Source organism: Hypomesus transpacificus, chromosome 17, assembly GCF_021917145.1.
Source record: "Hypomesus transpacificus isolate Combined female chromosome 17, fHypTra1, whole genome shotgun sequence".
Classification (NCBI taxonomy): Eukaryota; Metazoa; Chordata; class Actinopteri; order Osmeriformes; family Osmeridae; genus Hypomesus; species Hypomesus transpacificus.
In genome coordinates this window covers 4,958,187-4,971,938 of record NC_061076.1, presented here as the reverse complement: position 1 = coordinate 4,971,938, position 13,752 = coordinate 4,958,187, and the positions used below count along the sequence as shown (strand labels likewise).

Below are 13,752 nucleotides of genomic sequence, written 5' to 3'. Positions count from 1 at the left end.
CCTAAAATGTTTCATGGAAAAGTATGCCATCTAGTGAAGAAACGTGCAAAGAGCGAAGTCACCCATATTTGGGTTCTGCATAATTTGTATATACATTTATTTTTGTAGTCCACCTATTGGTTTTATTTGATTCAAATGTGAACAAACTAACTGCATATTTTGAAATGGTAGCCTGTACTTGATAAAAAAGAAAAAAGTTTGTCAATGTGTTCATGTTGATTTATGTTGGCCGAGTTTCGTCTTTGAGAGTGCAAGGCCAGTCTCGAAAGGGCAGAAGTTGGTTTTTCTTGGGTTGAAATAGGAATTGTGCTTGATTTCCTTAGATTTACTTTAGTATTTGAACACATAATTAATTACCATAAAGTATTTGATTATTTTAAATGGATACTATGTATATTAAGTATAATTTAGAATTGTATGTGCAGTTGGCCTATGTAGGCTACCAACGTTACACAGAAACATAACACACGTCTCATACAAGCTTGTGAGCTACAGGGCACGGAATTTTCGTGGAGGTTCCTTTGTCATTTCATTAACAGATGTTTCTTTAGTCCACTGAAACGTCCAGTTTAAACACCAAAACATCGCTGCAATGCCAATCTAGCCAATCGCTGTTAAGTATTAGGTAAGAAGGCGGGCTGTAAATAGCATCACGGTAGTATGCGCTATACATAAGCCAACGTCGAAGCTCTTCAAAAAATATTACAGCCTTTCCAAAAGGGTGGTGGTGCTGCTGCTAACGTTGTTTAAAAATACATCAATCAAACAATAACATTAATGAAGTTACAAACGGATAGTTCATCGCTCTTTAAAGTAAAGTATTCATTAGTGTACTAAAGCTGTGATCTCCGAAACTTTCAGTGTTAAGTAAATGGAGGAGAAGAAGGAAGACGGAGAGTCGGAGATTCAGGAACACGGACCCGAGCATTGGTTCTCAAAATGGGAGCGGCAGTGTTTGGCTGAAGCGGAGCAAAGAGAGTTAAACGAGGAGGAGGCCGATAACGACCAAGATAAATTGTGGCATCTCTTCCAGAATTCTGCCACTGCGGTAGCACAGCTATACAAAGGTTCGATGGTGGTTACTACAAAACAGCCCTTGTAGGCGAACTAACAAAACGCAGTGGTAGCAACAACGTAGCTAGTTCGCCCAGTGGCTCTCTCCTGACTTGCTAGCATAACGAGCTAGCGTTAGCCAAGCTAGTAGTAGCATACTGCTGCTGACTAGTTGCTTAGCTATGCTAATGCTAGGCTAGCTAACGTAAGCTCAGAGAGCTAGCCTGAATGTTGATTTGTTTCTAACTAGCTTGAGCTACTGTAGCTAAACTTCTTGCTTAAGTTTGAGCTGACACTGCTAGCTAGCTATCTAGCTAATATTATACCAAGTATTGTTGTAGTGTTAGATCAATGGGTAAATTAAAAAGCCCAGAAAGACTTAAAGCACTTTTTATGAAAAACTGTGATGCAATAACTAATCTTGTTGTTGGCTAAATGTAGTTGTATTAAGGTTTAGCTAGTCTTGTAGAAACAAAATGGCGATGGAAACAACAATCATTGCTACGCGACATTCCTTTTGACAGCTTCGGCTTAGTCTGTCACTGTCAGGCTTGCTGGGACCGTGGTTATGACTAGCAAGACAGCTTTACTAGCGTGCTAGATTATACATTTTAGGCTTGGATTGGTAATGTAAGTAGACGCGAATAGAATAGAAACAAGTGGCTTAATACAAGGCTCTGTACTAGCATATCTTTTTGAAATGGCTTTAGATTTGGCTAGCCTCTGTGTAGCTGGCTAACTAGCTCTAGCAAGGTAGCTACCGAAAATCAGGACAAAATGGCGAATATTCTATTATGGTTAGATTGTTAGCAATACAAAATTGATTGGTCAGTGTGCCATATTAAACTATAAATCATATTGAGCCAAAGTTTTTAATTGTTTCCAACTCGAGATTGTAACTTTCTTGCTGAAAGGACAGTTTTAGTAGCGTGCTTGCAAACTGTCGAGTTGGCCATCTAGCACTGGTTCAGTTATTTTTATTTCAAAGCCTGTCTGCAACTCTAGTTGCAAGACAAAATGGCGAATGAAATGTCTACACTGTAATCACGAAGCTATCAAGCTTTATGGTTCGGAAACAATTGTCTTACCACTTCAGCCTGTTAAGTTTGTAAGAACTTCTTATTAGGTAAACGTTTACACTAATGAGATGATATTTTAGAAAAATGCTGATTCTGGTCATTTTCTCCCCAGACCGAGTATGTCATCAACAAGGTCTCTCTCTTTGGGTGCCATTCCAGAATGCTGCAACAACAGTCACGAACCTGTACAAAGGTATTGATAACTAATTTTCATCTCACGATTGTGGGATTGGGTTTTGGCTATCACACCAATAGAAGATGAGAACCCTGTAGCCATTTTGCTTCTAAACAGACATTTGTTATTTTCATTTGGACATTCTATCAAAAACAGTAAATGGGTAGAGAGCCTCTTTGTCACTAGGATATTCAGCCTTCTCCAGCTTTTCAGCAAGGCTGGGTGGCACCCTCTGGAAATGAGGAGGCAGCCTATAGATCTGTCAGCTGCCTGTCAGTGACACATGTTCTTTTAACAGGAAAAAACCTATAGTCTTAATGTTATTGTTTATATGCTTTTATTCAGTCTCAAACAAGGCCTTATTAACATGTATAATCAAAACAAATTATGCCTATTAGTTCTGGTGTGGTGTTTTTTGTTGTTTATTCATCGTCATACATTTTTTTGACTGCCGCTTCAGTTTAAGAAATGCCATTTGGTCAGGTAAAAGTGATCACTGTCCCCTATATTCATGGTAACAGAGAGTGTTGAGGCCCACCAGCGGAGCTATGACTTGGGCATACAGATCGGCCACCAGAGACGTAATAAGGACGTGCTGGCCTGGGTAAAAAAGAGAAGGAGAACCATCCGCAGAGAGGACCTCATTAGCTTCTTATGTGGAAAAGCTCCACCGCCCCGGAGTTCCAGGGCCAACCCCAGACTGACTGTGGTATCACCCAACCGGGCCCCCCCCGCTGAGACGGGCTCCTCCGTGGAGACCGACCTCCAGCCATTCAGAGAGGCCATAGCTCTGCACGGTAAATGAGATGTTATGTAGATGCCTACACACAGTAGTGTCAGATACAATACCACAGCGTGGGTTTGTTTAGCCATAAATTGGAACGTATTGCGCATGTAAGAAGTGACGTGTGTGTGTGTTCATGGGGTTCATGCACACTTGTATCAGAAGAACGAGCCAGTAGACTTGGTCATGTTGGAGGAAGGGGGTCTCAGAGCTTTGTTAGTTGGCCATGTGTCTGTGAATACCAAACTTCCCAAATGTCACAGGCTATTTCTGTGCTCTGTTTTTGAATTTGCAGATGTTACAACTTTTAAGTAGTTCAATTACCGTGTCAGATGTTTGGTGTCGCCTTTCATTTTGTTCAACTCCCTATTTCTTGGCCAATTAAAAAAAAAAAAAAAGGATTCTTTGTAGTTCACAATTCAATTTGTACATGATTGGGATTCATAGCTACAGATAATGGTCTGTGGTAAAATAATAAAGTAGACCTACTTAATATCTGCTAAAACATTAAAAGAATTACCTGAATGTAGAAACTTTTCAAATGTTTTACAGGTTGAGCTCTTTTTTAGTATTTTTGGAAGAACAACCATGGCCTTTGGTGAAAGTGTGCTATGTTTTAAACATGACTTAAACGGGCCTTAATGTTAATGCTTATTGGGAAAGAATCTTGTGTGACCATTTCTTTTTGTCTTTCCCTCTGTCTCCCCATTGTCTGTTCATTTCATACTGCCTCTCCCCATGCCAGGTCTGAGTGGGGCCATGGCTAGTATTAGCGTGCGCTCTGGGGCCCCTGGGTCTCCCACCCACGTGAGTGGCGGAGGAGGTGGTACAGGATCAGGTCTGGTGGGCCGCAGGCGTAACGGCCTCCACGATGTCGACCTGAACACTTTCATTTCTGAGGAGATGGCCCTGCACCTGGACTCAGGCTCTGCCTCTGCAGGGGGGGGGGCCAGGAAACGCAACTCTGCTCAGTGCAATGACGTCATCACGGACTCCCCCACCCATAAACGCAACCGGATGATCTGATTACCCTAGCTTGGAGCCGGGGCTGAAGACGGACGGCTGGCTACGGAGGGGATCTGTGCTGATGGGAGGCGTTTCGTTTAGTGATGACTTTCTTCCCTTGTCTCCTTGTCTTGCTTATTTCCCCTAATTGGCGTGCCTAATCCAAAATGAGAGCACTGTTGAGTATCAGAGCAACATATACATTTCAACACGATTCTTTCAATCATCAGTGGTCATTAAGGGAAGAAGGCAAGGAAATGAGAGGAGGAAAGGGAGCCATTGAAGATGTTTGGAAACGCAGCCTTCCAGGGGGAGAACAAGGCACTGTGTTGCTTGAAATAAAAGCCACTTAATCCTCAACACTTCTATTACCCTCCCTCCCCCAAATAGTCCCATCCTCACCCATCCCCTTATAAAGGAAATGAGGGCCATCGCAACGTCTCTGACTCTGTGAATTCAATAATGTTTGCCAAATGTTGGAACACTGTTGGAGACCCATTCTGTGCTCTGACAAATGTTGTTCTTCTGTTACCCATTCTACTCAGTGGACATGTCTGTCAGTCAAGACAGTGAGATCTCTCTGTAGGAGCATATCTCTGTGGCTTCCTCTGCCTCCTGTGTCCAGTCATATTGCTGTGGGTATGATAGCCCATACTACCAATAGCAGGCTATTGATGTTTGATATAGACCTTTTATCTGCTAACTCTGCATCAACATTAACTTCAGTTTAGTTCAGTCACCACATACCAGTGTTCAGTTTCAGGTTGTTTCGGCCAACGTGCCGAAGTCGACATTTTTGACGAGCTTTTTTTCACCTGGATTTTTTTTTTTCTTTCTAAAGGAAAAAAATAGTTTTTGTTGTTGCCACAGCTTAAATAATACCTGACTGTTGCAGACTTCACCCTTCTTCCTAGTCTTATTTGATGCAGCTGCTGTTTTATGTGATTGTGTGATAATATAATGAGAGTTGCAATAATGATTTTGCACTTAGCTTTCACACCTAACTCATGCAAGTTATTCTTCCATTGGGTCCCAGTTATACTTCACTGTGCACAAACACCTTTGTCTCTCACCCATGGGAGAGCATTAGCCCTAGAAAGTATAAATCAAACCTGTTCTTTCAGAGGCAGTGTCCCAATGTCCATGCTACCGCACTTTATGGCGTGCACAGCCTTCACACTCACCTGTGTGAAAGTTTGGATGTTGGGATGTTCACTGTGTTGTATAGGGAAAGTGCATTATTGAGATGTATGTGGAAAGCTACGATTGGCTGGCTACCCTGTGGATGGAGCTCCTGAAAGTGCAGGTAGAAATGTTTTGAGTAGAGCGGACCCTCATAACACATGGAGTGGGAATTGTGTTGGTTCTGTACATGACATTTCAATTGGTTACGTTCATAAGACAATGTCAGTTCATCTGTCACTAAACCAATAAATGGTCTTTATATCCTTTTAAAGTAGACAGCCTCAAGTATGCAGACTCATGCCACATCTCTCTGGAGCCAACACTATTACCAACTGTTTCTTGATACTTATATTATTTGTTTAAAGTAATAAATGGCTAATCTATATACTTAACATTTAGGTGTTGGTATGATATGTGGTTCATGTTGTAAAAGGAATAAAAGAAAACCATTGAATTGCAATTGATGTACTATGTTTCATTAAATAACATGTTCATGTGTTTGGTTGTTATTTCTCAAGGTATCCCAAATATGTTTGGGGGGGGGGGTCTGTATGTGAAGATGAAGTTGTAATACTATTGTAGTCCAGTTGGTGCCACTATAGTAGCAATATTGTAGTGACTGGAAATCCTTATTATTTTTGTTGATCTGCTATAGAGAGAACTATGCTGGACAGCATTAAGAACTTGTGTGTATGAAGTGTTATTGGACTTAGTACAGCACAGAAAACATGACAACATTGACACATAACTGGTTAGTTTTATAACTAGTGCTATTAAAACTATACATCAATTGTCAATTAAATAAACCGTAAACTTCATTAAATAATTCTGCAATACAGAGGCAACGTTATTTTATGTGTATTCATCTAAATGCTGTCCAAAATAGAAAGAAAGCATCTGAGAGTAGAGTAATTAAAGTACTCTCTGGCCTTAGTCTTTTAAGGTGAGGCTTGTGTTTTTGTGTCACACAAACACACCTTAAGTTATTTTAACAGGAATGCGATAGTGATGCGATATGACCAGTACAGTTTCAACAAATACATGTTTGCAGCTGAAGTCATGCCAAGTAGGAAAGGAACAATAAGGACTGTGTGCTCTGGTGGTGAGAAAAAAAAACAAGTAAACAAAAAAATTATTGAAGCCGCTTTCATGTCTTTCCATTGAACACTTCTGGTTTTTGGTCCTCTGAGGCTGGGTTCCAACACTTCTCAAAGGCCTTCTACCCTCATCCCCTTTCATTAACGGAAAGGGAAATACAAGGACACAAGGCTGATCCCATCAACAGTCATGAGTTGTTCTTCTTTTACTTGCATCACATGACAAGAAACCCCTCAGGCCTTTGGTGAAACATTCCATATTTGTCATGAGGTTCTAATTAAGGCCTCACATTCCAGAGGGCCAGAAGAAACTGGGGGACTGTGATGAAGAAGGAAGCAAAGTCCAAGAAGCCATGTCTAATTATTGAGATGCAGCCTAAATCAGGGGAAGGTTGTGGTTGGGCTGAAGGGCAGGACTAGATCTGGCTGAGGGGGAGGAACTTCTGGTAGTAGCTCTTGGTCACATCGATCATCAAATCCTGCGTACATTCTGGTAGCTCCCCTGAGAACAACCCTGGGAAAAATAGCAGCACGGCTGAAATTAGATGAATTTGACCACATTCCATCACAATTATACTAGACTAGAGGACAAAAACACATGTAACATGCTTGTTCTTTCTCATCTCACTGGCTGTGAAGACGACAGGATATTCTGTACCTGGGCAGCCAGAGAACACAGTAAAGGGAGGGACCACTGTCTCAGGGGGCAGTACTGTGTTGTCCAGGATTTTACAGCAGTCCTTCAGCACACAGCGTCGACCCTGCAATATAACAGGATCAATCTCTCTATTAACTGAAGCAGGGACATCACTGACGATAAGATGGGCTGGTTTGGGTACCACACTATCCTCATTGTAAAATCGCAAAGTAAGTTCTCAGAGTGCATTTTAACACCATGTGATTATCCATGCCCCCTAGCATAGGGAAAGGAAGAATGAAAGTGTGTGTGTGTGTGTGTGTGTGTTTGATGGCACTCACTATGACACAGTTCTTGCCGATATGGACATAGGAGCCTATCTGTGCAGCATTAACCACACAGTCCTCTTCTATGAAAACATGGTCGCCAATGTGCAGGGGGAAGAAAGCCACCCTGACAAGTAGGAAAGATGGGAGGATAAGAAGAGATAGAGAGACACAGCCAAGTCTATGTTGACAAGACAAGCCAATCCTGCTTCTACCGTGCCAGTAATATCAGTCTGCAGAATATATGTCTGAGGTGAGGTCTGAGAGCAGGGCACTCACCCTTTGCTAAACTTCTTAAAAGGCGGTCGAATGACACTCCGGCTCTTGACAACACAATGTCTACCAACTCTGACATTGGCCAGATCTCCCCGTATGATGCAGTCGTTCATTACAATCGTCTGGAAAGGAGGACCGTCAGACAAATATGCATCAATGAAAATAATGTATATTAAGAGAAACTACTATTACTATTACATGGGACAATAAATCACATTGCAACATCATTTGAATTGAATAAAGTATAAAACCGAGCTCTACTCACTTTTCCGTTGAGGACGATGTTCTGACTCCCACATAGTACAGACTGTCTGCTCACTTTGTTACCAGAGGCCTATGGGACCGAAAAGAACATGAGTTAGATCGTCAGTAATCATCATCTTGTACATAACCTTGTCATGCTTGCTTGTTGGCTGCAAACTAACAAACTCTGCTGTGCTTATCTGTAGCGAACTCTTTAACCACCCAATATGCCTTCCAAGATGGTTAAGCTAACGAACGTACCGCTACTGAACGTTGTAGCTAGCATGATTTGGCTAACAGGTTCTATTGACAAAGAAATAACAACCTATCTGACAAATTAAATGAGCAAGCTTACAGTTTCAATATACTCTGCTTTGTTGTACAGTATCTCGCACAATTCCATGTCTGTAAAATGTATGTGGTAGGCTATAGAAAGCTTAATTTTTCTTCTTGTCTTCTCTGTCTGTTTTGCACTGCTGTCAGTCTGCTCAACCGCTCCCTTCTTCCGAATCGGGGCTTTAAGACCTCAAAAGATGATTGTAGAAAACATCAAACGTGTGTTAAGATCAGACACATGTATTCCATATTTCCTTTTATAATAAAGTGCAAATGTCACAAATCAATTTATTTACAATAAATTATCTAAATATTGTCGTATTGTACACATATAGCTCTATTAATATAAAACACAGATCTCAAGTGCAATCGTTTACTCTAGTCTTGTTCTGTACAAGATACATGAGAACGTTTTAGACACAGTTGTATTTCTTCACGTGATAGTTTTGAGAGAATTGTTCTAACCACATTGTTACAATTGCAGATTTCACCTAATTTACGCATGTATGTTGAATTGGAACTTATTAAGGGTGTTGTAAGCAAGGGTCAATTTAGGTTATCCTGCGCAAACTCAGTGACAGGAAGAAGCACTTGATCGCCTTGCACGCTGGGAGTAAGCTGAAATCAGTCATGGCGTCCCGTGTCCTAGCGCAGTGTGTCCGCTCGCTTACCCGGCCTTCGGCGAGGCTTTCATCGGGTGGTGTTGCTGTGAGAGTGATTGCTGCCCCGGTCCTCGCGAACCACCGACCATACTCTTTTGTTTCCAACTGCCAGCGAACGCGGTGGATTGAACAGACACGGGTAACTCTTGAATAACATTGAACTACTCGCCCCCATGGCCTAGCGGTAGTGGATCGCACTGTGACCTACCTGCGTCTTTCATGAATACTGTAGCATGCTGAATCGCTATCACAACGTTCATTACACACAACGGAAAATCTTTAGAAAAGGTTATGTCTTAAATGTACTTGGGGCTATCGGCACATATTTTACATCAATGTCGAAGCCTTCTACGACTTAAGGACTGAGTATGGTTAGCTAAGCTAGCCAAGTCTGGTATAAGGCGTGACTGTGAGCGTGTTCTAAACTGCATATATACATAACTTAGTTTTTTTTGCCAGATTATGTTTCAATGTATCTATATAAAAAGATGGTTTGAATTAAACATTTTTGCAGGAAGTCCCTATTTAGTCAGTACATCGTGTATTTACTAATAGCTAACTACAATGGCTTTTGACTTGTCGTCATGCAGTGTCAGACAGACTAACCGCCTTGACCATTCAAGATTCCGTCGTCAGATGACCCCCGCTGTAGTGGTATGGCTCTATGCAACTGAACCTCTCCACCTCCCTGTATCCCTTATTCAATTTGTCCTTAGATCTCGAGCAATGTGGGCGTATTGTGCCGACAGTATGGGGACCTTCCCCCTCTCACCCTGGAGACCATCAAAGACAGGGTCATGTACGTCCTAAAACTGTATGACAAGATCAACCCCGAGAAGGTAAAATAGCTGCACCAGCAGCAATACGGGGTCTATACTATGGAACTGTCATGCTGGCTGGGCATGTGTTAGCTGCTGTGATAATTGACTGAAGTAGCCCATAATCACTTGCATCACGATGCACCTACGCAAATCAAGCCATATAGCCTATATGCGATTGAAAATGGGGAATGTTAACCTAGCTCATTGGTAAGGCATTGTATCATGATCCTCTTGCCCATCTGCCATGTGTCTCAGCTCCAGGCATCATCCCACTTCATGAAGGACCTGGGGCTGGACAGCTTGGACCAGGTAGAGATCATCATGGCCATGGAGGATGAGTTTGGTGAGTGTTAACCAGCACATTGGCCCTTCTTCTTCCAAGCGCACGCCAAGGTTCATTTGTAAATGAAATGTGAGGTGTCATAAAAACATACTAAACTCAATAACAAGAGGTAATAGACAAATGACAATAGAGCATGCAATGAGATTGAGAATATTTATATGGAAGAACTGCTAAGTGTTATAAAGCTATACCAAAGTACTGGGACATTTTACACTTTTGCATTGCCTCTTGAAAGATGCCTCGTGTAAGATGCCTCGTGTGTGAGGTTCCTACACAAATGCATGAAACGACTCTCAAAAGGTGTCCTAGGATTACAGACAAATCACTGTTGAACAAATACTTGTGTTATTTGCAGGATTTGAAATCCCTGATGCAGAGGCTGAGAAGCTGATGTCACCAGAGGACATTGTACATTACATTGCAGAAAAGAAGGATGTTTATGAATAGTATAAAACAAATCACTGACGGTGAGTGTCTGTCCGCTCTCACTGTATATGATACAAACCTGCATATGAACACAGAACCAGATACAAATTAAGAGGCTTAGAGCTGGTATGGTTGTGTAATTATCTGCCATGTATGGTTAATTTTTTCCCTCCTCGTTTATCTTCTCTAGATCGAGGTGACCCAACATGACCTCACAGGAAGTAGTTGTGATGCAGATGGGCAGCAAATGTTCCACTTCCTCAGCTAGTTCTCTCTCTCTTTGTGGCATCAGTGTCAGCTGCCTTGTCCTGTGTTAGTGTGTATTTAATAAAATGTCATTATTTGGGGGGAAAAGTGTCTCATAGCGCCATCTTGTGGCTGAGTATATTTTCTCATTTAAGAACCCATAAACAGTCCAGTAAAGTGTACAGTGCAATTTAATGTCAGATATCACATATAGGTCCAGTTCAATTTAAGGTATCCAGAATATGTACAGGGCAGGTCTGATAAGTAAATACTAAATGTGACAATGTAAATACTTTTGCATGTACACTGCATCCATAATGGTAGATGGGTACAATAAACCTGCAAGAAGGCTACAATGTCATCCACTTCTCAATCCTCAACCTGCAGTCATAGGGTTCAATCCCACAGAGGTGCATTAATACAGGTGTTGTTGCATCAATAGTGCTTCCTCACTCACACCCGGGTTCTCACACTGCTGCTCTTCTGAACACAACGACCACCTCTAAACACAGCTTAGGTGTGTCCAACTTCATGCAGCAGCCTTGAAGCTGTGAATGCCATTGGCTGCTGAGAATGCCATTGGCTGCTCCAAGTCAGCCGGGCTGCAGGCGGCTGCATGAAGTCCAACACTCTTAACTTGCTCTACCACTGAAAAGCTTCAGGGAGGTGGATGGTATTTATACTGAGGAGTGAGTAAAACCAGTTACTCTGTTGTCACCTTACTGGAATAATACTGGCATACATTTACATTGACTGCCTTATCACTTATTGGTTGGATATCAACCATGTTGAACATGTGCAGCTTGCAGCAAGTAGAACATACAGAGGCTCCAGGCAAGACGGGTGGATCACTGTTAGTCTTTTATTGAGGGTTGTACCCAAGTTATACAGCTTTGTAATCCGACAACAGGGTCAGAAGGTTACAAACAGTTATCAGTCTACAAGTACAACTAACAGAGGACCTACAAACTACTAGTCTACACCTCATTACAGATTCTTTTAAGAGCACTAAAATCAAGAAAAAAAAACAAAAACCAAGCAACAAAGTGGGGAAAAGGATCAAATAAAAAACAAAATGACAGCATCAGAGGAGACATTCATTAGAATACACTGGAGTTGGTTTCTACCTTGTATCAGGCGACTTCGATTTCTCAATTATACCCATACTAATAAGGATTGTCCTTCAAAAAGTGCAGTTCCCCAAAGATAAAATCCTAAAATGACCCCAGGAAGACAATGAAAAGTACTTCCTGTTCATTTAAGTTGGTACGTAATTAGACATTGTTTACATTTTCTATACATACTTTTTAAACAGTCTCCCAGAAGCAATGTGCATATAGGTTACAAGTGAGCAATCTACTCATCCTTCCTCTTGTCTGATAGAATCTCTATACAAAAAGTTGTAGTTGAAAATTTGCAGATTCACTAGTCCCTTCTGTAATCATTCAGAGGGATGCTGTGAGAAGGACATTGCAAATCCTAATGCGCTTTCTGCTACAACTGGCCGATGACTTCTAGGTAATAAAGGTTTATTAGTTTCAACAATGGCACAACACGGGTTTCAGAGCTGACTGGGATCCTGTCTCGCCTGTGGTCTATTTGGGATAAGGGAAAGCAAACCCACATGGACATGGAAGCCTGGATTTGAACTCCACTGCATAGTCTCTCTGAGGCCCATCCCAAACCCTCCCCCCCTCCCTGACCCTCAATCCCCCCACCCCTTACCCCGAGTCTTTGTGCTGGTTAGACTAAAGCTTTTCAGGGTTTGTGTATACTAAATGTAAAATGACAAAGACAGCATAAACTCACAGTTTTTGTAAAGTCAAATTGCCTTAGCGCATTGTTGGACAGTAGGAACCATTATTTAATAGACATGGGTGTATATAGATATAGTATATGCTCACAGGATAGCAAGTCAGAAAAAGGACAACATTTTTAAATACAAAAGTAGTATCACAGGCCAGGCCCCAAGCCCCCTCCTCTCTTCCCTATACCTGGCCTTCATACAGGCTGCTAGGCAGCGATGGGGATTGTACATTGCTCATGGTTTTAAGTTTTTATCTCAATTCCTCACAACATCCTTTTGCAAATGACATTTCAAGCATATACCTTTGTCCAGCTTCTACACACACACACAAAAAAAACCTCAATCCCTTTCCTCCCTCGCACCCTCCTCGATTTGGCATGACAGTGAGTTCAAAAATGAACACGCACAAGCACAAACACTAACAGCGTCTGTGAGAGACCGGGTTGTCCAAAAACCCAGTAGCAGTAGACAGACTGGACTACACTAAGCAGGGAGAGACCATGAACAACCATGGGGACGACAGCAGAACAGCAGAGAGGGGATGGATGAAAGGGGTGGATGCCTCAGAAGAGGCTGCTAGTCCCTTCTCTAGGAGCAGGGCAAGGAGGGCCCTGGACTCAGGGTTGGGGGGGTCAGTCTTGAGTTAAGTTTCCGACTGGGGGAGGGCAAACTGACCCCAGGTCTGTGCCACAGGACCAACTTCACCCTGGAGTCAATTGTATACTGATTCAGCTTCAGCCATCTCTCTCCCTCTCCCTGTCTGACAGACAGAGCACCCTGACCTTCTCCTAACCTCTTCACTCTTGTCAAGCTATAAATACACCAAGTGCAAATCCAAGGCTCCTCAGTTCAATTTGTCAATAAAGTTATTAGAAAAAACAACCTGGTTCCAATGTTCCACTTAATAACATTTGTTAAACAAAAGTGAGATATAAGCAAGATCTGGAATTAAGTAAACATATCTTTTTGATTGAATTATATTTGGTAGAGCAGTTACTTATATGGTTCAATACTGGCACACACCACTATCAAGTCAGGGTAATACTCAAGGGTTTTGTACTATGCTTTTAAGTCATTAAATACAGATAACTTAAAACACAACTAGCAAATTCTACTGAAAGAAAACTACTGGAGAGAACAGCTTTACACACAAAATTATAAAGAAAAGAAATTAAGGTCCATGGCTTCGCCTAATGCTGACATCTCTCGCTCTCTCTTTGAAGCTTTTCACAAATTGTGCATCATTGTAAC

The 13,752-nt window shown here is 41.8% G+C and overlaps 3 protein-coding genes across 3 annotated transcripts; 2 read left to right on the top strand and 1 right to left on the bottom strand.

Moving 5' to 3' along the window:
- Positions 1-684: 684 nt before the first annotated feature.
- On the top strand, positions 685-5,779 carry c17h16orf72 (chromosome 17 C16orf72 homolog). The gene is made up of 4 exons (XM_047038331.1): positions 685-1,067; positions 2,245-2,325; positions 2,829-3,104; positions 3,837-5,779. Exons 1-4 carry the CDS (start codon positions 872-874, stop codon positions 4,115-4,117), a joined length of 834 nt encoding a protein of 277 aa, XP_046894287.1. The 5' UTR covers positions 685-871; the 3' UTR covers positions 4,118-5,779.
- On the bottom strand, positions 5,267-8,377 carry dctn5 (dynactin 5). Its single transcript, XM_047038332.1, has 6 exons — positions 8,216-8,377; positions 7,883-7,951; positions 7,621-7,739; positions 7,357-7,468; positions 7,037-7,139; positions 5,267-6,892 (listed from the first exon to the last, which is right to left on the bottom strand). The coding sequence occupies exons 1-6, from the start codon at positions 8,261-8,263 to the stop codon at positions 6,795-6,797; spliced, it is 549 nt and encodes a 182-aa protein (XP_046894288.1). The 5' UTR covers positions 8,264-8,377; the 3' UTR covers positions 5,267-6,794.
- A 237-nt stretch (positions 8,378-8,614) lies between these two features.
- Positions 8,615-12,612, top strand: LOC124479977 (acyl carrier protein, mitochondrial-like). Its single transcript, XM_047038970.1, has 5 exons — positions 8,615-8,997; positions 9,575-9,697; positions 9,935-10,022; positions 10,378-10,489; positions 10,639-12,612. The coding sequence occupies exons 1-4, from the start codon at positions 8,827-8,829 to the stop codon at positions 10,467-10,469; spliced, it is 474 nt and encodes a 157-aa protein (XP_046894926.1). The 5' UTR covers positions 8,615-8,826; the 3' UTR covers positions 10,470-10,489; positions 10,639-12,612.
- Positions 12,613-13,752: the final 1,140 nt, after the last annotated feature.